The following is a 24,664-nucleotide window of genomic DNA, read 5'->3' on the forward strand; positions in this document are numbered from 1 at the left end:
GCCGCCTCATTATTTATTTGTTTACCATGAACTGCGGGGTGGGCGGAGTAGGGGAGAGCAGGGGCGCCATCCCCAGCCGGCGGGGGGCCCCAGCAGTGCCCGGAGAGGTCCGGGTTCCGGGCTCAGCGGGCGCGGCAGTCGGCGGAGCGCAGGGACAGGAACACGTCCGCCTTGCACTGGAAGGTCCCGCGGCCGTCGGGCAGCCGCTCGCACCTCTGCAGGTTCGGAGCGACGTCCTGGACGCACACGGCCTGGGGCGGGCGGGCAGAGGCTGAGAGGCCGCCGCGCCCCCACCCGCGTCCTGCCGCCGCACCCCCGTCAGCCCCCGGCCCGCCCGCTGGACTCACGAGGCTCCGCAGTCTGGGGTGCAGCTGCAGCTCCGGGGAGGCGCCGGCCCGGCCCGGGGGTTCCGCCCCTCTGTGGGGCTGGGAGCGCCGCGCGTACGGGGACCTGCGGAAGCCGGACAGCAGCCCCGCGGCGCGGCCCACGGAGTAGGAGCTGCGCCCCGCCGCCGGCTTGTACCACGCGAGGCCGGGCGGCGCCAGCAGCAGGCACAGCGCCAGGGCGGCGGCTGCCAGTGTCGCGGGCCGGGCCATGGGGACGCGGGCGGGAGGGCGGCGGCGTCGGGGCTCGGAGCAGCCACCGCCTGGGCCGCCTTATATCTGCGGCGGGGGCGGGCCGAGGCTGCGGGGGGCCGGGAGGGGCGGCGGGCGGGCTGGGGGTGCAGCCGGCGCGCGCGGAGGACCCGTCGCACCTGCGCAGCCCAGAGGAACCAGCCGCACGGGTGAGCGCCCGAGGCGCGCAGGGATCTGCCGCTTGGTCGGAGCCCGACGCCCCCTCAAGCTCCCCACCCACGCCGCTCGCGTCCTTCTGGCCCGGCCTGCGTGGGCCTCAGTGGGAGCAGGGGAGGGCCCACGGGCGCTCAGCGCTAGGAGTCGTCCCCCAGGAAGTCCCCAGTACTCCTGAGGCGGGAGAGCCAGCCACACTGCACAGTGCCCAGGGGGCGGTTTTTCCCACCCTGAGGGGTATTCTTGGCTCCAGGCATCAGAGTCCTTGTGGCTTGTGGGGCCCTCATTTCTTTCATGCCCTTCGGGGAAGGTTCCACCAGCAGGGCTGCTACTGACGGGGTTCTCTGGGAGCGGGGCAAGGTCAGGCACTGACCTCAGGAAAGCCACACCAAGGCACTGGGGCTCCACGATTCCTGGAGGCCCCTCTCTGCCAGCTCTGCCCCTGGAAGGGCACCAGGCAGGACTGCCAGCCGCTCTCTTGGCAGGTGACATCCGCCTTCAGGCTCACTGTGCCCTCACCATTTCATGCTCCCCCAAGGTCCTGGTCACGTCTTCTTTTGGATATCTCGCCAGGACAGGCACTGGCACTGGGGCCCTGGTACTTGTTTCTGGGTTCCGTGCTTCCCAGGTGTGATGGTGAATACTGAGGGTTATTTTGATGGGATCGAAGGATGCAAAGTATTGTCCCTGGTGTGTCCAGAGGAGATTCCCATTTGAGTCAGTGGCTGGGAGAGGCAGACCCACCCTCAATCCAGGTGGGCACCACCTAATCAGCTGTCAGCACAGCCAGAGGACAAGCAGGCAGAGGAACGTGGAGAGACCAGACTGGCTGAGTGCGGCCTCCATCTCTCTCCCATGCTGGATGCTTCCTGCCCTCGAACATCAGACTCCAAGTTCTTCAGCTTTCAGACTCTTGGACCCACACCAGTGGCTTGCCGGGGGCTCTCTGCCCTTTGGCCACAGCCGTGGGCTTCTCTACTTCTGTTTTGGGACTCAGACTGGCTTCCTTGTTCCTCATCTTGCAGATGGCTTATTGTGCGACTTCATCTTGTGATAGTGAGTCAATGCTCCCAATAAACTCTTCATATATACTCTTCATATAGAGAGTCCTGTCTCTCCAGGGAATCTGACACAGATTTCAGGGGAGGCCTGGTCTACTCCCCAGGGTGCTGTGAGGAAGGAAGTGTCAACAGGCTCACACTGGGCACAGGGCATTGGCCCCATGAATGCCAAGGGCTCCCCAGGTTACTAGAGATACAGCCTGCGCTCTGTCCAGAAGCAGCCTGAGACCCCAGGGCTGCCGCTCCCCCAGTGGCCCCTTCCCACAATTGTGGGGAGCACAGGAGCCTCCCAGGGCCACCCTTTCCTAGGCAGGGAAGCCTCAGACATGTGTGGACACACTTCCCAGTGTCAGAACACCGATCCCTACACTGTGGGAGGCCCAGCTCCACCTAGGAGCTGCAGACAGTCCCAGTGAGAACACGGACGCCTGCTTAGAGATGGTGGCCTTCAGTCCGGGGGTACCACAAGCAGCAGCTGCCAGCTGTGCACAGCCAGAGTCCCTCAGAGCCAGCCTGAGGGAGGGTCCAGGGCCGACCGGCCATCCAGCAGGCAAGAGCATGCCTCAGGCCCTACCGTCTGATCCCACTCCTTCTCCTCCCAGCTGTGACTCAGGGTTTGATGAGTGCCTTGAGAGCGTTTCACGGAGATGTTTATTCATGAGAGTTTTCATATCAAAACACACCGAGACCGCATCAATATGCTGAGAACACAGGCACCCAGCGGCCTCCAGCAAGATTTGAGTAGTTTAATGAGTTTTTACTTATTGGATAAAAGTGTCAACATAGTGATGGGAAAACAAACGCAGCTCCAGCCCTTGTTTCCACCTTGTTACAGCCCAGGGGCGCTGTCCCCAGCAGCAGCTACCGCAGCCATCAGCGCCAGCATGAGGAAGGGGCCGCGGGACACCCCCTCCAGCGAGGGCCAGGCCGGGCCTCACTCCTTGAACTTCCATTCCTGGCGACACATGGGGCAGTGCTGCTGCACCTGCTGCGCGTGCAGCCACTTGAGGATGCAGTGCATGTGGAAGCAGTGGGAGCACTGGCCCCACACCAGCGGGCAGTCGTCGCCAGGCACCTTGCCTACAGAGGGGAGGCGGGGAAAAGGACAGGCATGACCAGGTTGGACACAGAGCATGTGACAAGCCAGGCAGGGGTGCAGGTTGGGACCCTGGGCAGTGGCTCCAGCACTGCAGCCTCTCATGTTTCACAGAAGCCGAAATCAGGAGAGTTACCCAATCGGTCTCCTGACCAGCCTGCCCCCAGGCGAAGACCAGCAACTATGCCAGACATGAGGCCTCCACCCCAGGCAACCACACCCAGGCTCAGGCTCATCATGCTCAGCGGGGAGCCCAGGGACCCTGCTGAGGAGGCGGCATCAGGGAGGAGGCACTCTGGTCTAGACCACTGTCCCGTGCTTGAGGCTGGGGAAAAAGGGCATCGTCTGACCTACAGGCCCTGAGCCCACCTGCAGACACTTGATCTGTGATGCCAAAAAGGTCACATGAATGGTCAAGGCACCAAGGAGACACACATCTGAGTAGTGAACTGGTCTCTTGATCAAGGGCATGAGGGGTGGGGCTTGGGGACCTAGAAGACCCTTCCCTAGACTTCAGGAATCCGGGGTGTCGCCCAGGCACTGGGGACGCCATGTTGATGGGCCCTGCCTCCCAGGACAGGCACAGGCTGCGGGCACCAGCCCAAACACCTAGAAATGCTTTCTCCATGGAGAGGGCCTGACAGAGAGGGATACTCATATAAGCCATGATCAAGAGAAACAAGTGTCCCTGATCTCCAAGAGCCTGGAAAACCCCATGAAACAGCTGCTGCCAGCAAAGCACAGCAAGTCCCAGCCCCAGCCCCGTGGCAGGGTCGGTCTGGCATTGTGGAGCTGGAGCTCATGGCCGCCCTCCTGTCCTGGCGGCACCGGCGGCCCCACAGCATGCCCACTCCCAGCCCTGGGAGGACCTGCCCATGGGGGCTTTCTAGCCTCAGCACAACTCTGCTTGAAATCACCCCTTTCAAATGAGAGCGAAGCCTGCGAGCCCCCTGAGGAGAGGGTCTGAGTGCGCAGGAGAGGCCCCGTTAGACAAAGGTGCCGCTTCGTTCTAGTGCGTTCCCCACCCGAAGCCGGCCTGGGGTGTCTGATGAGTCCGCAGATGCACTGAGGCTGACTCATTCAAGGACCTGCTGATCTCCTGATTGCATTTCTTTAAATTAAAACTCCTCTCCGCAAAACTGCATTGCCACAAGAGTCCTCTGGGATGCGGGACAGACTCACTGTTTACCAGCCTCGGGCTCCCACGGTCTTTGTTGAACTTAGCCACTCTGAATTTTTCAAAGGAGTTCAATTTTAGCAAAAGAAACCTGGTGCTGCTTAGCCCAGAAGCACATTAGACTTGTCAAACGCTTTGCGCGTTAACACTGACTCACTATAACTTAACCATCAGCAGGTCCAAAAATCAGACTCTCAACTCCTTAGTGTGCAGCCAACAGGCCCCATTTTAACAAAGTCTGAGCGCACTGTGCCAGTGGAGAGATGCTGAGAGTTCAGGGTAGCACCCCTCTGGATGTCCCATCACAGGCCCAGCTGGCATGGTGCAGGCCGGGCTCTGCAGGCTGCCTGTGGACCCTCCACTGCAGTCAGTCGGGGGCTGCCTAGTGCCGCCTCTAATCCACAGGATTCACCACCCACATCTGGCCCACAGATGCAGCCAGACTAGGCGTGGACACATGGTTTGGAGGAATTTCAGAAGTTAACCTGCTGCTCCAGAAGTTGAGTGACTGCCCTCAGAGCACCCCGTGCTGTCTTTGTTACATCCTTAAGAGCAATTTAAAAGGGATCAAATAAAACCATGCCTTGTGAATGCCTAGTTATTAACCTAATTAGCTATTAAGTACAAATCCAATCAGGCAGAGTCAATCATTAATTTCCTAATATTACACCCTACCCATTTGATTAAATGAGGATTAATTCCTGAATAATAAGATTTCTGTTTAGCTAGAGCCAATGTAAAAGTTAAGCCTAGAATAACAAGTATTTGTACTGGCCAGGCACCACGCCTATAATCCCAGCACTCTGGGAGGCTGTGGCAGGACAGAGTCAAGAGTTTGAGACCAGCCTGGGAAATACAGTGAGACTCCATTTCCACAAAAAAAAAAAAAAAAAATTAAAAATTTATGTAGTTTTGTTCAGGCATGGTGGCTCACGTCTGTAATCCCGGCACTTTGCTAGGCCAAGGCAGGCAGATCCCTTGAGCCCAGGAGTTCAAGACTAGCCTTGGCAACACAGCAAAACCCTGTCTCTACAAAAAATTAAAAAACAAATTAGCCAGGCATTGTGGAGCCTGCCTACAGTCCCAGCTACTTGAGAGGCTGAGGTGGGAGAATCACTTGAGCCCAGGAATTGAAGGCTACAGTGAGCTATGATTTTGCCACTGCACTGCTGCCTGGGTGACAGAGCAAGACCTTGTCTCAAAAAAAAAAAAAAATTGTACTAAGATTCAGTCATTTCAACTTCACCTAAAGAAGCAAAGACAGGGGTGGGCGCAGTGGCTCACACCTGTAATCCCAGTACTTTGGGAGGCCGAGGTGGACGGATCACCTGAGGTCAGGAGTTTGAGACCAGCCTGGCCAACGTGGTAAAACCTTATCTCTGCTAAAAATATAACAAATTAGCTGGCTGTGGTGGTGTGCGCCTGTAATTCCAGCTACTTGGGAGGCTGAGGCTGGAGAATCCCTTGAACTCAGAAGGGTGGGTGTTGCGGTGAGCTGAGATGGTGCCACTGTACTCCAGCCTGGGCAACAGGGCAAGACTCTATCTCAAAAAAAGAAGAAAAAAAAAAGCAAAGCCAGATGAGTGTGGTGGTATGCTACTTGCAAGGCTGAGGCAGTGAGATTGCTGAAGTTCAAGTCCAGCTTGGGCAACATAGTGAGACCCTGTCAATCAATATGGGCATACACCTGGCCCCACAAAAATACGCCTGGTTACTTGGGATAGTAGGGAGCTTCTCGGTCCTCCCCATTCCCCGCTGTCCTCTCCATTGCCCACTGTCCTCTGGGGAGTTCTTCTTGTCCTCCCTGGGCAAAACCTTGACCCTTGCTTCTGCTTTACGTTCATTTTGGTCTCATGAAAAACCATTTTGCTGATACAAAACTCTGCTTTCAACCTAAATGTAATCAAACTTTTTTTTTTTTTTTTTTTGAGACGGAGTTTCACTCTTGTTGCCCAGGCTGGAGTGCAATGGTGCGATCTTGGCTCACCACAACCTCCACCTCCCAAGTTCAAGCGATTCTCTTGCCTCAGCCTCCTGAGGAGCTGGGATTACAGGCATGCGCCACCATGCTCGGCTACTTTTTTGTATTTTTAGTAGAGACGAGGTTTTATCATGTTGGCCAGGCTGGTCTCAAATTCCTGACCTCAGGTGATCCGTCCACCTTGGCCTCCCAAAGTGCTAGGATTACAGGCGCCTGCCACCATGCCTGGCTAATTTTTTTTTTATTTTTAGTAGAGACAGGGTTTTGCCATGTTGGCCAGGCTGGTCTCGAACTCCTGGCCTGAAGCAATCTGCCTGCCTTGGCCTCCCAAAGTGTTGGGATTATAGGCGTGAGCCACTGCACCTAGCTTATACCATTCAATTTTGAGAATTTTCAAATAAAAAGTTTAATCTTTTTTTTTTTTTTTTTTTGAGACGGAGTCTTGCTCTTGGCTCATGGCAACCTCCGTCTCCCAGACTGAAGCGATTCTCCGGCCTCCTCCTCCCCAGTAGCTGGGATTACAGGCACGCGCCACACGCCCAGCTAATTTTTGTATTTTTAGTAGAGATGGCATTTCACCATGTTGGCCAGGATGGTCTCCTGACCTTGAGATCTGCCTCCCTCAGCCTCCCACAGTGCTGGGATGACAGGTGTAGGCCACCACACCCTGCCTTGAGCTCTTGACCCTGTGATCTGCCTGCTTCGGCCTCCCACAGTGCTGGGATGACAGGCGTGAGCCACCGTGCTGGCCTCGATCTCTTGACCTTGTGATCCGCCCACCTTGGCCTCCCACAATGCTGGAATGACAGGTGTAGGCCGCCCGCCTGGCCTCTAATCCCTTTTTAATCCCACGTATTTCACAGCTGAGTTTCATGCTATCAAGTCTGTGCAGGATCTTTATACAAACATGAGTCCCAACCACCTGGCTTTTTTTCTATCAACTTTTCTTCATGAAATGACAATGAAAATGTTGGGGGGGGTGCAGTGGCTCATGCCTGTAATCCCATCACTTTGGGAGGCTGAAGCAGGTGAATCACCTGAGGTTGACAGTTTGAGACCAGCCTAACATGAGAAACCCCGTCTTTACTGAAAAATACAGACTTAACCGAGTGTGGTGGCGCACGCCTGTGATCCCAGGTACTCAGGAGGCCGGGGCAGGAGAATCGCTTGAGCCCAGGACACAGAGGTTGCGGTGAGCCGAGACTGCGCCACTGCACTCCAGCCTGGGCAACAAGAGCGAAACTCTGTCTCAAAAAAAAAAAAAAAAAAAAAAGGAACTGTGGGGATGTCATGCAGGTTTAACAGGAGCCACCGAGGCTAGTGCAGCAGGCAGCACGGAGGGGACACTCACAGCCGGGGCAGCTCAGACAGCACGGAGGGGACACTCACAGCCGGGGCAGCTCAGACAGCACGGAGGGGACACTCACAGCCGGGGCAGCTCAGACAGCACGGAGGGGACACTCACAGCCGGGGCAGCTCAGACAGCACGGAGGGGACACTCACAGCCGGGGCAGCTCAGACAGCACGGAGGGGACACTCACAGCCGGGGCAGCTCAGACAGCACGGAAGGGACACTCACAGTCGGGGCAGCAGCCGTTAAATGCCATCCTGCAGATGCCACAGTTCTCATCGTTGGCCACCCAGAGCCAAGTGGCCACGCCATTCCAGCACTTAATCTTCACCTTCATGGCAACAGAGCCTGTGGTGGAGGGGAACAGGACGACTGGCTAAATTGAGTCTGCAGAGCTAGAACATTTAGGCGCCAAAATAGGTATAAGCCTGGCACAGTTTAGTCCCAGCTACTCAGGGAGCCAAGGCAGGAGGATCACTCCAGCCCAGGAGTCCAAACCTAGCCTGGGAAACATCGTGCAACCCAGCCTGGGAAACATCGTGAGCCCTGTTTCTATTTTATTTTACTTTTATTTTTATTAATTTTTTTGTTTTTTGAGATGGAGTCTCACTCTGTCACCCAGGCTGGAGCGCAGTGGCATGATTTCACCTCATTTCTTGTGCCTCTGCCTCCTGAGTAGCTGAGACTATAGGCACGCGACTCCACACCAGACTAATTTTTGTACTTTTAGTAGTCGAGGTTTCACCACGTAGGCCAGGCTGGTCTTAAACTCCTGGCCTCAAGCGATCTGCCGCCTCAGCCTCCCAAAGTACTGGGATTACAGGCGTGAACCACCGTGCCCTGCTGTGAGCCCCATTTCTATTAAAAGAAATAACAGGTAAAGGGCTCTGGGTACAGAGGGTCAGGGCTACAGGGGAGCTACTGCAGAACAGCGAGCCCTGGCAGCAATCCACTGTGGCTCACGACTGTAATCCCAGCACTCTGGGAGGCCAACTTGGGAGGATCGCCTGAGCCCAGGAGTTTGAGACCAGCCTGTGTAACATAGTGAGACTGTCTCTACCCAAAAAAAAGAAGAAAAGGAAAAGAAAGAACTATCTGTGAGGTTTCTTTAGCCGTCTAGAGAAAGGGCACACTTTTCTCTCCAAGGGAGGGAACTCAGCTCCTCACGGACAGAGAGATCACACTGTCAGGAGTTTCATTTTACCTCATGTTGAGGATATCTTCAAAGATCTCAAGTGGGTCTGGCCAACATGACAAAACCCCGTCTCTACAAAAATACAAAAATATTAGCTGCAGGTGGCGGCTCATGCCTGTAATCCCAGCACTTTGGGAGGCCGAGGAAGGTGGATCACTTGAGGTCAGGAGTTCAAGACCAGCCTGGCCAACATACTGAAACCCTGTCTCTACTAAGAATACAAAAAATTAGCCGGGTGTGGTGGTGGGCACCTGTTATCCCAGCTACTCGGGAGGGTGAGGCAAGAGAATCACTTGAACCTGGGAAACAGAGGTTACAGTGAGCCGAGATCATGCCATTGCATTCCAGCGTGGGCAACAGAGTGAGGCTCCATCACACGTACACACACAAAATTAGCCAGGCGTGGTGGCGCACACCTATAATCCCAGCACCCAGCTATTCAGGAGGCTGAGGCACAAAAATCGCTTGGACCCAGGAGGCAGAGGTTGCAGTGAGCCAAGATCACAGCACTGCACTCCAGCCTGGGCGACACAGTGGGACTGTCTCAAAAAAAAAAAAAAAAAAAAGCCTGCTGTGGTGGCATGCACCAGCTGCCTGAGAGGCTGAGGCGAGAGGATAGCTGGAGCCCAGGAGTTCAAGGCTGCAGTGAGCCAAGATCACACCACTGCACTCCAGTCTGAGTGACAAGGGGAGATCCTGGCTCAAAAAACAAAAACAAAAGCAAATATCTCAAAACAACTTAAAATTCATGAAGTGGGCTGGGTGTGGTGGCTCACGCCTGTAATCCCAGCACTTTGGGAGGCCAAGGCGGGCGGATCACCTGAAGTCAGGAGTTTAAGACCACCCTGACCAACATGGCGAAACCCTGTCTCTACTAAAAATACAACTAATTTCTCTACTAAAAATACAACAATTAGCTGGGTGTAGTGGCACATGCCTGTAGTCTCAGCTACTTGGGAGGCTGAGGCAGGAGAATCGCTTGAACCCAGGAGGCAGTGGTTGCAGTGAGCCAAGACTGCCCCACTGCACTCTAGCCTGGGCGAAAGGAGACTGTCTCCAAAAAAAAAAAAAAAAAAAAAAAAAAAAAAAAAAAATTCCATGAAATAGCACATTGGTTTTCATTAATAAGTTGCAAATATGTCATATAATTTCTTTTGGAGACAGGGTCTGGCTCTGTCACCCAGGCTGGAGTGCAGTGGTGCCATCATGGCTCACTGCAGCCTCGACCTCCTGGGCTCAAGCGATTCTCCCACCTCGGCCTCCCAAGTAGCTGGTAGTACAAAAGTGCACCACCAAACCCAACTAATTTTTTTTTTTTTTTTTTTTTTTTTTTGAGACGGAGTCTCGCTCTGTGGCCCAGGCTGGAGTGCAGTGGCCGGATCTCAGCTCACTGCAAGCTCCGCCTCCCGGGTTCACGCCATTCTCCTGCCTCAGCCTCCCGAGTAGCTGGGACTACAGGCGCCCACCACCTCGCCCGGCTAGGGTTTTTTTGTATTTTTTAGTAGAGACGGGGTTTCACCGTGTAATCCAGGATGGTCTCGATCTCCTGACCTCGTGATCCGCCCGTCTCGGCCTCAACTAATTTTTTTTTTTAAGAGATGGGGTCTCACTATGTTGCCCCAGCTGGTCTCAAACTGCTGGGCTGAAGCGAACCTCTTGCCTCGGCCTCGCAAAGCGCTGGGATTGCAGGCGTGACCGCGCACGAAAACTTGTAAAGGATATGACTAGCAAATTGTGAGAGTGCAGACTCGGGGGTCTGCAGGTGGGGACCAAACAACCAACCCGCAGCTCTTCTGCGGCGGCTGTCGCCCGCCGAGGCCGCGTCCGCTGGACCCCGCCGCGAGCCGAGCGCACAGTCCCGGGCGGGAGCGGAAACAAGGACTCCCAGCGGCTGCCGGACACCCGCCGCGCCCGCAGGGCCCCCAGCGCCCCCAGCCCAGGGCGATCGGGTGGGGCGTGCGGGGAGGGAGGGGCGCGCAGGCTCCGCCCCCAACGGCTGCCGCCCCACCCCCTGCGCCCTCGCACCTTCGCCAACCTAATCACGCGCCGCCCTGCCCGCCCTTCCGTTGGCAGCGCCGGCGTCCGCGCGGGAAGGTATAAAAACGACCTCAGTCGCGGCCCGGCTCCCTCAGCAGCGCCCGCCGAGTCCCGCGAGCTAGTGCGCACGCGCCTTCCCGCCTCACCCCGTCCCGCGCGCGCAGCCGTCCGCCGGCGGCCAATCAGCAGTCGCTCCGAGGCCGTGGCACCGGAAGGCCTCACGAGGCGCCGGAAGTGACGCGCCGGCGTGCTGACGCGCGGGCTCGAGCCGATGCCCGATTCCGCGCCCGCCATGGCCGACAAAATGGACATGTCTCTGGACGACATCATTAAACTGAACCGGAGCCAACGAGGCGGCCGCGGCGGGGGCCGGGGCCGCGGCCGGGCCGGCTCCCAGGGCGGTCGCGGCGGTGGGGCGCAGGCCGCCGCGCGAGTGAGTCGAGGCGGCGGGCCCATCCGGAACCGGCCGGCCATCGCCCGCGGCGCGGCCGGCGGAGGCGGCAGGAACCGACCGGCGCCCTACAGCAGGGTGAGTGCGGAGGCCGGCCGCGCCGGAGAGCGGGAGGGGACCAGCCGGGGCCGGGGCGTCTCGCGGTGGAGACCCGGGCCGGCGGACAGATAGGGCCGGTGGAGCGGCCGCCCGGAGGTCCGGAGGGTGCGTGTGGGCGCGGAGGGGGTGGTGGGCGGGAGCGAGGTCGTTCTTTCGGGGCCCGGTCTCGGAGGCTGAGACCCTTCCCGGCTCTTTGTTTGTTCCGGCCGCCGGGGCCTCGTGGCGGCGGGAGAGGAGGGGACGCTGGGCGCGGCACCGGCGGCGGGAAGTTAGTCGAAGGGAACTGAAGTTGTGCGGCCGCGGTGGGACCGTGCCGCCTCGGGCTGGGGCAGCTGCTGCGCCGGAGGGAGCGCTGGCGGCCCCGTCTCGGCCGGATCCTCTCAGGCCGGGAAGAGGAAGGGTCCGGAGTAGCCGTGAGGGCCAGGAAAGGCCTGGACTGAGACTCACGGATCTGCTGTTGTTGCGGTTTTTTTTCTTCAGCCAAAACAACTTCCCGACAAGTGGCAGCACGATCTTTTCGACAGTGGCTTCGGGGGTGGTGCCGGCGTGGAGACGGGTGGGAAACTGCTGGTGTCCAATCTGGATTTTGGAGTTTCAGACGCCGATATTCAGGTAAGAGACGACGGCTTCTCGGTGAGCCGTTCGCCCTGCACAGGACCGATCGTGATTTGGGGGATGGGGCCCTGAGTCCCCTTCCCGCCTTAGCGAAGGGAGCGCTCCCAGCTCTCAAGCGCTGCAGGACAGACCTAGCTCTAGTAAAGCCGGGCTCAGTCCGCAGGCAGGTGCGAGCCTAGCCGAGCCTGAGGAACTGCTGCTGATAGTCTGAAGATGGGTTCTGTGAGTGAACATCCCCAGCCAGGGCTTCCAGTTTCTAACAGGGACCAAGACTGATCAAATGTGAGTGGTTGTTGGCTGTTTAACCCAGCCCAGTTGCTCTTTAAATGTTGTGCCCCTTTTAGTGGGTTAATGTGAGAAAAATAATCTTTTTTATGTACCTTATGAAGCACAGGAAACCTGTGTGATTTTCTGGCTCTGTCTGCCTTGAGTATTGTCTTATAAAGACGTTGTACGCTGCGGTTTTATCACTCCCCACCCCCGTGTCCCTTCAGTGACATGATTCTCAAGCCCATCTTTGGTTGAAGCTTTTCTTTTTTTAAAAAAGAAAAATTGAATCCCAGTGGCATTTAAACTTGTTTTCTGGTTAAGAAATGATTTTTTGGGCATCAGTTTTGGAGATGGCTGGGCAGGGTTCAGTTGCCCACAGCCCAGCCATTTGCCTTGGGAGGACAGAGTAGGGCCAGTGAGCACTCACAGTGTCTCAACACTTTTTTTAAGGTGGTTTCTAGCATCCACTGGAAACCGCTTTTGGTGAACTCCAGTTCCCGCTGTGTGCCTGCGGCCGGAGTATCCCCACACTCTGGGTTCCCTCTCCAACTCCCAGCCTGCCTGAGGTCAGGGCAGTTTCCATGGCAGCGCTTGACTTCAGACTTTGCGGCAGGCTTGAGTAGGAGGAGAGGGAAAGGTGAGCCAGAATCTGCCTCTGGGGGAGGGGCTGGGGTCAGGGCTCCCGAATCTACAGGCCCTTCAAGCTGGTCTGATATCGGACTGCTTCCCTTGCTCTTGCTCTTGATCTTGGCCTTTACCGTTTCTTGGAACAGCCCTTGGGTGTGTTGTAAATTTTCCTTCGTTGAGGAGGATAGTGGCTTAATTTTGTGCCCCTTGCTAGTGGGCTTTGCGACTTCCTCTATCTGCATCGTGGTACACGTGTCAGGTCCCCACAATGGCAGGAGCCCTCAGACCCAGGTGCTTTTGGAAGTTGCTGTCCCTTCTGCCCCACCCTTCCCTCATTTCCCGTTACCACTGTCCTGCCTCCCAGGGAACCACCCCCAAAGCAACTCACGCTTCCAGGGCCTGTCCCTGGGCCACCAGAAGGAACCCAGTTTTGTTGCTTTTCTGACAACTGTTCTTTGCAACTCCCAGGAACTCTTTGCTGAATTTGGAACGCTGAAGAAGGCGGCTGTGCACTATGATCGCTCTGGCCGCAGCTTAGGAACAGCAGACGTGCACTTTGAGCGGAAGGCAGATGCCCTGAAGGCCATGAAGCAGTACAACGGCGTCCCTCTGGATGGTGAGTCTGGGGGTAGACCCACGCTGACTGTGGGGCTTGTGGAGTTTGGGGCTGGCACCTGTCCAGGTAGGAAAATGGGGTACCCCTGTGGCTGAGGACACTTTGCATTTGCCCCTTTGTCTCTCTCTTCCATCTGCCACCTCTCATGCTGCCCCACACATCTGGACCAACCTCTTGTGAACCCCCATCCAGCAAGCTACATCCCTCCCCTCCTTCAGCTCCTTCCGGAAGATTCACTTCTGTGAAGCCTTCTCAGAACCGCCATAGTACACCTCTGAGTGCGGGGCTGTAGTCGTAAAGACAAAGGTACCGGTTCTTCTTCGTCAGGTCACCCACACCTCTCCACCCACGAGCACCCTGACACCTCAGCAAGCAGCCCACCCAGTCTGGACTGAGAAGGATGAGGAGGTGTTGGTGGGGTTGCTTCCTTGCCATTTTGTTCTCCCACCAGTATCTCCAGGCCATTTCCCTTGTCGGGGGCATTTGAGACACACAGAGGCCCTTTCCAGTGTTTGCATGGAGACCAGGGTGTGGTGCCAGCTGGGTTGGTTTCAGAGCCTCTCGTTAGAACGTGCCCTCTTGTATTCTTTGCCGCAGGCCGCCCCATGAACATTCAGCTTGTCACATCACAGATTGATACACAGCGGAGACCTGCACAGAGGTGACTTCCGGGGCCTCTGGGGAAGGGTGTTGGCCTAGGGTGTAGCTGTATCGCCCTTGGGGTTCTTCCAGCTATGCGAACGGTTTCGTTTTCCTTGCTAGCGTAAACAGAGGTGGCATGACTAGAAACCGTGGCGCTGGAGGTTTTGGTGGCGGTGGAGGCACTCGGAGGGGCACCCGTGGAGGCGCCCGTGGAAGAGGCAGAGGTGCCGGCAGAAATTCAAAGCAGCAGCTTTCGGCAGAGGAGCTGGATGCCCAGCTGGACGCCTATAATGCGAGAGTGAGTCCCGGGGGAGCCAGCTGGGGGCCCGGTCGAAGCCACAGTGGGGAGCAGGCCTTCTGTGAATGCGAGCCTCTTTTTCCTCTGTGTTTCAGATGGACACCAGTTAAACAGACCGGCAAATCCGCGTGTGGAACAGGACCCAGGCGTTTCCTCTTGCTCCCTGGTCGGGGGTGGGCGGTGGCTGGGGCTGTGCGGCCAATGATGGATTTGTTTCTTTTATGTTTTAAAATAGGATTTAAAAACTCATGTAAAGGTTTTTTTTTTTTTTTTTTCTTTTTTTTTTTTTTTTAAATTCTGAAACAGACCTGTTTTGTACCGAGTTATTTTTGGGATAAATTTTACCGGTTGCTGTTGTGGAGAAGGTGGCGTTTCCACCTTTTCCATAATAAAATAGAAATGTGTGTAGAACTGGAACTGTTTGATTCGTCCCACTGTTGGAGTCCAAGCCTGGGCTAGGACTTTGGTGTCTGTCCAGCTGGTGGGGGGGAACCTGAGTTGGGGATGGAGGGTGCAGCCCCATCTGGTGTTGGACGCCTGACGCTGGCATGGGTTGTGGGGGTGGTGGGGGGTCCCCACTCCTGGAGGGCCGAAGCTGCCTGCTTCCTTTCTCATTCTCTTTCCTGCCTCACACCTAACGCCTTCCTCTCTAACTCACCAGGTGGGAGGACACCTTTGCCCGGAGCCACCTGTTGACCCTTGTGCCTGTGCCTCCAGGTGAGGGGAGGTTGGGGTGGGGCGGGCTGCCCTGTGTGCTGTCCACAGACTTCCCACAGCCAGAGCATCTCTGGGCTATTCCTTCCTTTCTGGTACTTTGGTTTTCAGAGAAACGTGGATTCAGCAGTTTTGACTTTGTAGTGTAATTCCTTTGTTTTTCTATTTTTTTTTTAACGTTGCCACAGAGCAAGGTATGAGGATTCTCTCTTAGTTGTGTATTTGATGAAGTGACTGGTGGAAGCTGTGACAATCTGTCCATTTAAGAGTGGGGCGGCTGGGCGTGGTGGCTTACACCTGTAATCCCCAGCACTTTGGGAGGCTGAGGCAGGCGGATCACCTGAGGTCAGGAGTTCAAGAGCAGCCTGACCAACATGGCGAAACCGCGTCACTACTAAAAATACAAAATTAGCTGGGTGTGGTGGCGCATGCCCGTAATCCCAGCTACTCGGGAGGCTGAGGCAAGAGAATCGCCTGAACCGGGGAGGTGGAGGTTGCAGTGAGCTGAGATTGTGCCATTGCACTCCAGTCTGGGCAACAAGAGTAAAACTCCGTCTCAAAAAAGAGTGGGGCAACGCCTGATACCTGTAATCCCAGCACTTTGGGAGGTCAGGGCAGGAGGATCTCTTGAGCCCAGAAGTTGGAGACCAGCCTAGGCAACATGGCAACACCCCGTCTCTACTAAAAATACAAAAATTAGCTGGGTGTGGTGGCATGCTCCTGTAGTCTCAGCTAGTCTAAAGGCTGAGGTGGGAGGATTGCTTGAGCCCTGGAGGTCGAGGCTGCTGTGAGCCATTATCATGCCGCTGCACTCCAAGCTGGGCAGTGGAGAGAGAGCCTTATGCCCCCGATGCTGGATTGGTGACAGCACTTTGAGAATGAGATGGGAAGGGGGACAAGGAAGCTCCCGAGTTTTGCCTGATGCCACTGTCCCACTGCTGGGATGTACAGAAGACCAGGGCAGTGGGTAGTGGTAGTGGAGAGACAGACAGGAACATACGCCGTGTCTGCAGAAACCTTTCCCTGCACCAGCGGCTCCTGCGGGCACACATCCCAGGCTAAGCTTGCTTCCATGCTGGGATGGACCTGGCTGAGTCATGGGCAGGGGAGTGTGACTGAGGGTGGCCCTTTCACTGTTGGTCACAGATGTCACTACAGGTCAGCAGCTGCCATCTAAGCAGCTTGCCCCGGGCCAGCCAGGGCCACAGTGTAGAAACCCAGATGAGCAGGATGACTAATCTTGGCCCTTCCAGAAGCCCAGTCTAGCAGGAGAAAGGATTACTAAGTACCTAGCTTTAGTTGCTGTGAATGTGACAGGAAAATGTCATCAGTTCAGTGAGTTGGAATCAGGTTATCCCCAAGCAGGTGCCCTTGGCCTGGCCTCAGTGTTGGAGCAAGACCTGAGCAGGCTCATGCCAGGCAGGGGGGCTGCTCTCTGGGGCCGTGCTAGGACTGGCTCCCTGCTGCTTAGGAAGTGGAGAGGGCACCTGGTGGATTGGTATGATCAGCCTCTGCAGGGTGTGACAAATGCCAGGACTGACAGGCAGCACTGCTTTGGTTGTGCAGTAGTGATGTAACAGGTATTTGGAGGGAGGAATGACTTACTGGCATTTGGGGCTTACTGGCATTCTCAGGAGTGAGGGGCATGGGAATGAAGTATTATGAGGCCTTGGGGGACTGGGTGGGTAGGTGTCGTTGCTGAGGGGTGTCAGCATCTGGAGTGCTCCGCATCGGACAGGCTGGGCAGAGGCACCAGCTGGCCCGCAGGAGAGCACTGCCTAGAGCCAGACCTCTCCAGTTTGTCAGCTGATAGCACGTGGACACGTTGAGGTAGTGTCCACATGTGGCATGGTCTTGGGAGGGTTGGAGGTTATGGAAGTAGAGAAAATGATGTCATAGAAGCAATAGCTGGCATTTGCTGGGGGTCCAGTGGTGGGTCTTTGAGGCAGGTGCTGCCGAGTGGTCAAAGGAGAATGACCTGATTCTGTTCCTGGGGTGGGGGCAGGGCTGGCCATTTATAACTAGGGTAGAGGCTGGGTCTGGAAGCCACTGGGGCTTTTGGTGGGCAGCAGGTCAGGTAGCTGGGCTGAGCCTCATCGTACCCAGCCTTCATTTCCTTATTCATAAAACACAAAACCTTACTTTACTTCCAAGGCTAGAGAACTATTTAATTTATTGTCCCATTGGGGGGCTTATGAGACAGGAGTGGGCTTTTCCACTGACTGCACAGACAGCAAGTAGACCTGAGGTCTTGGCCAGCTGGGCTGTCTGGTCCTCTCCTGAAGGGTGCTGCCAGTCCTCCGGGCACAGGGCCTTGCAGGGCAGACACTCCACACTGCCCAGCGCCCTGCTGCCCCCCCACCTGGTGACTGAGTGATGTTTTGCTCAGGCAGCAAGCTATAGCCAACAAACTGAACTGACAGCCTTTGCCCCATGGGCACTCGCGGGGAACCTTCTCTGCCTCTGGCAGTCCTGTGGTTCCGTGGTGCCATGTGCCTGTAATCCCAGCTACTCCGGAGGCTGAGGCAGGAGAACCGCTTGAACCGGGGAGGTGCAGGTTGCAGTGAGCCGAGATCGCGCCATTTCACTCCAGCCTGGGTGAAAAAGAGTGCAACGCCGTCTTGGAAAAAAAAGAAAGCACAGGGATTGACCCAGATGGGACATATGACTGAAGGGTGGCAAAGCCAGATTACACTCAGGGTGTTCAAATGTGGGGAGAAAAGGGAAGCCCTGTTCTTCCTGGTCCCTTTCCCTGGCCGGCATGGGTTGAGAGTAGGAACTGGCCAGCCCCAGGCAGGAGAGGCAGCATTCCTGTGGGACTTGGAGCTCTTCCAGGGTGGCTCATGGCCTGCCCAGCTCTGTCTTCAGCCTGGGGTCCTTGGAGAGGGTCTCAGGTGTCAGCGTGCAGCTCCCACAGGTGCTCTGGCTTTTGGCTGGTGTGCACAGAGATCTAACAAGCAGTTTAGACTAGGAAGCTAATTGAATCATGTTCAGCCTCCTGTGGGTCAAGGGGCTACATTGTTGCTCTCAGAAATCCTTTCAGATCTCATGAGATGGTTATGTCTGCATCTGGCAACAGAGTTGTCATGTAAATGAGAAACTTTTGGTTCTTACCTACAGTGAACTGATGGTCTGATACAGGAAACATACAAGTGATAGGTTGCAGTCTAGCCTAACGGGAGTGGAGTGTGCGGCATGGTGGGAACACAGGCTGCAAGAGCACTCCTCTCTCAGGCTGCACAAATGGTCAGCCAGTGTCCGAGGCTGCAGCGCTGCTGGGCGTTCTACATACGTTTCATTTATCCTCTCAGCCATCTAGTAATACAGTCCTTCATTTTAGAGGTTTTTTTTTTTTTTTTTTTTTTTTTTGAGGGAGCACTCAAACCTTCATCTTCCTGGTTCAAGCAATTCCCCTGCCTCAGCCTCCTGAGTATCTGGGATTACAGGTGCCTGCCACCACGCCCAGCTAATTTTTGTATTTTTAATAGCGACAGGGTTTCACTGTGTTGGCCAGGCTGGTCTGGAACTCCTGACCTCGTGATCCGCCCGCCTCGGCCTCCCAAAGTGCTGGGATTACAGGCGTGAGCCACCGTGCCCCACAGGAAGTTCATTTTCTTACCCCACAGATACGTGGAGCCTGCTGCACTCCAGGCACCATTTCAGGTGCCAGGGAAACCAGCAGTGAATGAAACACGAAATCTCTGTCCTGGTAGAACACACATTCTAATGAGGAAAAGACAGAAGACAGTGAATTACAAGATGTCAGATGGCGAAAAGGCTGTGGAAGAAAACAAAGGGACCAGGGAGGAGCTGGGCGGGACCCGGCCAGTCTTAGTTCTTCAGGGTCAGGCCTGCCCTCAATAAATAAATGGGTATTGGGGGAAGCTTCACTGGCAGAGAATGGCAGGTGCAAAGGTCCCATGGTGGGAACACACTTGGAAGGCTCAAGAACAAGCCAGGCCCCCAGCATGGCCAGGGTGGGCGGTTGACACGGCATTAATATCTGGCGCCTGCTAGGCCATGAAGGAAGGAGCCCTGTGAGGACATCACCCAGAGGTTGTGGTCTAGCCTGGGGAAGAGCCAGCCAGTGTGGGGAGGCCACGGGCTGGGGCCAGGCATGGAGGGCCTCAATGTAGATGACACCTGAAGGCAGAGGACGTGGAGTAGACTGACTTCTGTTTTGTTTTAAAAATATATAAAATATAGGCCGGTCTTGGTGGTTCACGCCTGTAATTCCAGCACTCTGGGAGGCTGAGGAGGGCAAATCACAAGGTCAGAAGATTGAGACCATCCTGGCCAACATGGTGAAACCCCCGTCTCTACTAAAAATACAAAAATTAGCTGGGCATGGTGGTGCATGCCTGTAATCCTAGCTACTCGGGAGGCTGAGGCAGGAGAATCGCTTGAACCCAGGAGTCGGAGGTTGCAGTGAGCTGAGATTGTGACACTGCACACCAGCCTGGCGACAGAGTGAGACTCCGTTTCAAAAAAATATATATACACACACACAGAGACATATACGTATATGTACACATATATATACATATATATATAATACAAAGTGCTTTCTTTTTTTTTTTTTTTTTTGAGACAGAGTCTATCACCCAGGCTAGAGTGCAGTGGCGTGATCTCAGCTCATTGCAACCTCCACTTCCAAAATTCAAGCAATTCTTCTGCCTCAGCCTGCAGCCTCCTGAGTAGCTGGGACTCCACCTGTGCTCCACCACACCCAGCTAATTTTTGTATTTTTAATAGAGATGGAGTTTCACCATGTTGGTCAGGCTGGTCTCAAACTCCTGACCTCAAGTGCCCACCTCAGTCTCCCAAAGTGCTGGGATTACAGGTGTGAACCACTGTGAGCCACCACACCCAGCCTAAACTGTTCTTAAAACTTGTTTATACCTGGGTATGGTGGTGTTTCCTTGTAATCCAGCTACTTGGGAAGATTGCTTAAGCCCAGAGATTTGAATCCAGCCTGGGCAATACAGTGAGACCCTGTCCCACCAGCCCCCAATAAAAAGTACAAAAAAGAAAACCAGTTTTTTTTTTTTTTTTTTTTTTTTTTGAGACGGAGTCTCGCTCTGTCGCCCAGGCTGGAGTGCAGTGGCCGGATCTCAGCTCACTGCAAGCTCCGCCTCCCAGGTTCACGCCATTCTCCTGCCTCAGCCTCCCAAGTAGCTGGGACTACAGGCGCCCGCCACCTCGCCCGGCTAGTTTTTTGTATTTTTTAGTAGAGACGGGGTTTCACCATGTTAGCCAGGATGGTCTCGATCTCCTGACCTCGTGATCCGCCCGTCTCGGCCTCCCAAAGTGCTGGGATTACAGGCTTGAGCCACCGCGCCCGGCCAGAAAACCAGTTTTTTAGTTCAAAAAGTAGCATTCAGTAATCACAAAAGGGTATTTACCCTTTTGTGGTTCCATTTGGTACACATTGGTGCGAACCAAATTGCCTTCCCAGGACCCTCCGGGGAGAATGCTGTTACTTACTGCAGGGTTGTCGGAAGTAAGAGCTTTATTGAGATGTAATTAACATTATGAAGTTCACCCACTTAAAGTCACTGCACAGGTCAGTGGCTTTCCCTATATTCACCGTGTCACACATCCACCACCATCGAATTTCAGAAAAAAAACCTACCCACTAGTTAGGCCAGGCACGGTGGCTCACGCCTGTCATCTCAGCACTTTGGGAGGCCGAGGCGGGCGGATCACCTGAGGTCAGGAGTTTGAGACCAGCCTGACCAACATGGAGAAACCCTGTCTCTTACTAAAAATGCAAAATTAGCCGGGCGTGGTGGCACATGCCTGTAATCCTAGCTACTAGGGAGACTGAGGCAGGAGAATTGCTTGAACCTGGGAGGTGGAGGTTGCAGTGAGCCAAGATCGTGCCATTGCAGTCCAGCCTGGGCAACAAGAGTGAAACCCCGTCTTAAAAAAAAACAACAAAAAAACCTACCCACTAGCAGTCACTCCCTAGCCCCAGCGACCACTAACCTTCATTTTGTCTCTGGATTTGCCTATTCTGGACATTTCATAAAATCAGTGTCATTAGTATCTACCTTCTTTGACTTAACATAATAGATTTCTTTTTTTTGAGACGGAGGCGCTCTGTCGCCCAGGCTGGAGTGCAGTGGTGCAATCTCGGCTCACCGCAAGCTCTGCCTCCTGGGCTCAAGACATTCTCCTGCCTCAGCCTCCCAAGTAGCTGGGTCTACAGGCGCCCACCACAACGCCCAGCTAATTTTGTTTTTGTATTTTTAGTAGAGACGGTTTCATCATGTTAGCCAGGATGGTCTCGATCTCCTGACCTCATGATCCATCCACCTGGGCCTCCCAAAGTGCTGAGATTACAGGCATGAGCCACCACACCCGGCCAGGTTTCTTTTTTTAAGAGACAGGGTCTCGCTTTGTCACGAGGCTGGAGTGTGGTAGCTCAATCATAGCTTACTGTAAATGCAAATCCTGGGCTCAAGCAATCTTCCCACCTCAGCCTCCCAAGTAACTGGGACCACAGGCACATGCTGCCACATCCAGCAAAGTTGTTTTTTCTTTTCTTTTTTTTTTTTTTTTTGGAGATGGAGTTTCACTCTTCTCACCTGGGCTGGAGTGCCATGGTGCAATCTCAGCTCACTGCAACCTCTGCCTCCCGGGTTCAAGTGATTCTCCTACCTCAGCTTCCCAAGAAGCTGAGATTACAGGCACCCGCCACCATGCCCAGTTAATTTTTTTTCTTTTTTTTTTTTGAGACGGAGTCTTGCTCTGTTACCTAGGCTGGAGTGCAGTGGCATGATCTCAGCTCATTGCAAGCTCCGCCTCCCGGGTTCACGCCATTCTTCTGCCTCAGCCTCCTGAGTAGCTGGGACTATAGGCACCTGCCACCATGCCCGGCTAATTTTTTGTATTTTTAGTAGAAACAGGTTAGCCAGGATGGTCTCGATCTCTTGACCTCGTGATCCGCCCACTTTGGCCTCCCAAAGTGCTAGAATTACAGGGGTGAGCCACTGTGCCCAGCCACTAATTTTCTGTATTTTTAGTAGAAATGGGGTTTCCCCATGTTGGTTAGGCTGGTCTTGAACTCCTGACCTCAGGTGATCTGCCTACCTTGGCCTCCCAAAGTGCTGGGATTACAGGCATGAGCCACCACACCCAGCTTCCAGCCAGTGTTTTTTTTGTTTTTTGAGACAGTCTCGCTGTCTCCCAGGCTGGAGTGTAGTGGCGTAATCTTAGCTCACTGCAAGCTCCATCTCCTGGGTTCACACCATTCTGCCTCAGCCTCCTGAGTAGCTGGGACTACAGGCACCCACCACCACGTGGCAAATGTGTTTTTAGTAGAGACGGCATTTCACCCTGTTAGCCAGGATGGTCTCTATCTCCTGATCTGCCCGTCTTGGCCTCCCAAAGTGCTAGGATTACAGGCGTAAGCCACCGTGCCCATCCCCAGCCAGCGTTTTTAAGGTGCATCTGTGTTGTACTGTGTCTAAGACTATTCCTTTTTATGGCCGACTACTGGCATAGATATACCACGTTTTTTTTTTGTCTATTCATCTTTTCATGGACATTGGGGTTGCCTCCACTCCATGACTTTATAAGAATGATGCTGCTGTGAACATTTTTATATACATTTTATATTAACATCTTTTCAATTCTCGAGTAGAATTGCTGGGTCATGAGATAACTTTAATTTTTTGAGGAACTGCCAGACTTTTCGAAGCAGCTGCAGCATTTTATATTTCTACCAGCAATGTATGAGGGTTCCAATTTCTCCACATTCTCACCAACACTCATCTTTTATAGTTTAGTCATCCTACTGGGTGTGAAGTAATATCTCATTGTGATTTTGCTTTGCAGTTTCTTCTTTGTAATTCTTTTTTTTTTAATGTCTTTAATCTCTATCTTTTTTATGTCTGGACTGAATAGACGTTACCATGGATAAATCGCCACCGTGGCAGATTTAGAAGGACTTTACTTGGAAACACACATATCCTAAATGGAATTAAATTTCCTATTATCAGTGGCATTCATCACATTCAACAAAGTAGCATCATAAAAGGTTGATTTTGTTGAGCATAATGAATACCTGAACTCCAGTTACATAAAGATGAGGATCATGTCTCTTCCTATTACCTTATGTCATTAAGTTTTATAGAAAAACTTGTCTCAGGCCAGGCACAGTGGCTCACGCCTGTATTTCCAGCACACTGGGAGGCTGAGGCAGGCAGATCACAAAGTCAGGAGATCGAGACCATCCTGGCTAACACGGTGAAACACCATCTCTACTAAAAATACAAAAAAATTAGCCAGGCGTGGTGGTGGGCGCCTGTAGTCCCAGCTACTTGGGAGGCTGAGGCAGGAGAATGGCATGAAACCGGGAGGCAGAGCTTGCAGTAAGCCAAAATCGCACGACTGCACTCCAGCCGGGGTGACAGAGCAAGACTCAGTCTCAAAAAAAAAGAAAAAAAAAAACTTGTCTGAAAAGTGCTATGATATTCTTGCTGAAATGGACATAGTACCATCTCAGTATCTTTAAAAAAAAAAAACCAAAAACTAAATTTTTAAAAATTGTGTTTTGAGACAAGGTCTCCCTCTGATGTCCAGGCTAGAGTGCAGTGGCACAAACACAGCTAACTGCATCCTGGAACTCCCAGGATCAAGGGATCTCCCACCTCAGCCTCCTTATGCTGGGACTACAGGCAACCACCACCGCGCCTGGCTGGTTTTTAAAACTATAGATGGGGTCTCACCATGTTGCCCAGGTTGGTCTCGAACTCGTGCACTCTTCTTGCACTCTAGGGATCCTCCTGCCTTGGCCTCCCAAAGTGTTGGAATTACAGGCGTCAGCCACCACACCCAACACAGCCTATTAATGTCAGTCTATTTCTCTGTTTAACTACGAATTTCCTGAAATGTTACCATTTTTATATTCAGATTTATAGAAAAGAAGCTTTTGTCTTTTATGACCTTGACACTTTTGAAGGGTACTGTCAGCTGTTTCGTAGAATGTCCCTTGCATTGGGGACTCCGACCTTATGACTGGACAAGGTTTTTGTTTTTTTGGTGTTTTTTTTTTGAGATGGAGTCTCACTCTGTCTCCCAATTTGGAGTGCAGTGGTGTGATCTCAGCTCACTGCAACCTCTGCCTCCCAGGTTCAAGCGATTCTCCTGCCTCCGCCTCCCAAGTAGCTGGGATTACAGGCGCCCAACACCACGCCTGGCTAATTTTTGTATTTTTAGTAGAGACAAGGTTTCACCATGCTGGCCAGGCTGATCTTGAACTCCTGACCTTGTGATCCATCTGCCTTGGCCTCCCAAAGTGCTGGGATTACAGGCCTGAGCCACCATGCCCTGCTGGTTTATTTTTTGGCATGAATACCACAGCTGGGATGTCCTCTTCTCAATGCATAGTGGAGATATGCAATGTCAGTCTGTCCAACTCTTGGTCGTGTTAGTTCAGGTGGCAGTTGCGGCTGCCGGGCCTTCTCCACTACATAGTTACTGTTTTCCCTTTGTCATCCATAAATACCTTGGGGAGATACTTCCAGACTAAGTGAATGTCTGTTTCTCTTCCAAGTTTTACCCACTAATTTCTAATTTTTTTTTTTTTTTTTTTTTGAGATGGAGTCTCACTCTGTTACCCAGGCTGGAGTGCAGT

General features: G+C 53.9%; 5 protein-coding genes across 11 annotated transcripts in view; 2 read left to right on the top strand and 3 right to left on the bottom strand.

The window, feature by feature from the left end:
- ALYREF (Aly/REF export factor) overlaps positions 1–14,712 on the top strand; it is a 35,494-nt gene extending 20,782 nt beyond the window's left edge. The window contains exons 2-7 of the mRNA XM_050764062.1: positions 10,952–11,215; positions 11,717–11,848; positions 13,217–13,364; positions 13,962–14,025; positions 14,127–14,304; positions 14,400–14,712. Coding sequence (XP_050620019.1) covers positions 10,958–11,215; positions 11,717–11,848; positions 13,217–13,364; positions 13,962–14,025; positions 14,127–14,304; positions 14,400–14,414 — 795 coding nt within the window. The 5' untranslated portion in view covers positions 10,952–10,957 and the 3' untranslated portion in view covers positions 14,415–14,712. The remainder of the gene's footprint in view (positions 1–10,951; positions 11,216–11,716; positions 11,849–13,216; positions 13,365–13,961; positions 14,026–14,126; positions 14,305–14,399) is intronic.
- On the bottom strand, positions 2–674 carry NPB (neuropeptide B). The gene is made up of 2 exons (XM_050764097.1): positions 348–674; positions 2–251 (listed from the first exon to the last, which is right to left on the bottom strand). Exons 1-2 carry the CDS (start codon positions 594–596, stop codon positions 123–125), a joined length of 378 nt encoding a protein of 125 aa, XP_050620054.1. The 5' UTR covers positions 597–674; the 3' UTR covers positions 2–122.
- The window catches only part of LOC126939141 (anaphase-promoting complex subunit 11), a 94,659-nt gene continuing 72,575 nt past the window's right edge, over positions 2,581–24,664 (bottom strand). For 2 of the 6 annotated variants that reach the window (XM_050764114.1, XM_050764112.1), the window contains exons 2-4: positions 10,432–10,592; positions 7,683–7,802; positions 2,581–2,929 (exon numbers count right to left, since the gene is read on the bottom strand). In XM_050764114.1, coding sequence (XP_050620071.1) covers positions 2,784–2,929; positions 7,683–7,791 — 255 coding nt within the window. In that variant the 5' untranslated portion in view covers positions 7,792–7,802; positions 10,432–10,592 and the 3' untranslated portion in view covers positions 2,581–2,783. Of the gene's footprint in view, positions 2,930–7,682; positions 7,803–10,431; positions 10,593–10,674; positions 10,802–24,664 lie in introns of those variants that run through there. The other 4 variants (XM_050764110.1, XM_050764111.1, XM_050764115.1 and 1 more) reach the window with 3 other exon arrangements.
- Positions 3,236–7,676, bottom strand: LOC126939125 (uncharacterized). The gene is given in 2 exon segments (XM_050764075.1): positions 3,236–3,928; positions 3,930–7,676. Coding segments are annotated over 2 exon segments (573 nt in total). The 5' UTR covers positions 4,026–7,676; the 3' UTR covers positions 3,236–3,451.
- Positions 16,423–24,664, top strand: part of MCRIP1 (MAPK regulated corepressor interacting protein 1) — a 69,547-nt gene continuing 61,305 nt past the window's right edge. Inside the window, exon 1 of one of the 2 annotated variants that reach the window (XM_050764076.1) lies at positions 16,423–16,446. In XM_050764076.1, coding sequence (XP_050620033.1) covers positions 16,431–16,446 — 16 coding nt within the window. In that variant the 5' untranslated portion in view covers positions 16,423–16,430. The remainder of the gene's footprint in view (positions 16,447–24,664) is intronic. The other variant, XM_050764080.1, reaches the window with a different exon arrangement.

The sequence above is a fragment of the Macaca thibetana genome, chromosome 16, assembly GCF_024542745.1.
Source record: "Macaca thibetana thibetana isolate TM-01 chromosome 16, ASM2454274v1, whole genome shotgun sequence".
In the NCBI taxonomy this organism is placed as follows: domain Eukaryota; kingdom Metazoa; phylum Chordata; class Mammalia; order Primates; family Cercopithecidae; genus Macaca; species Macaca thibetana.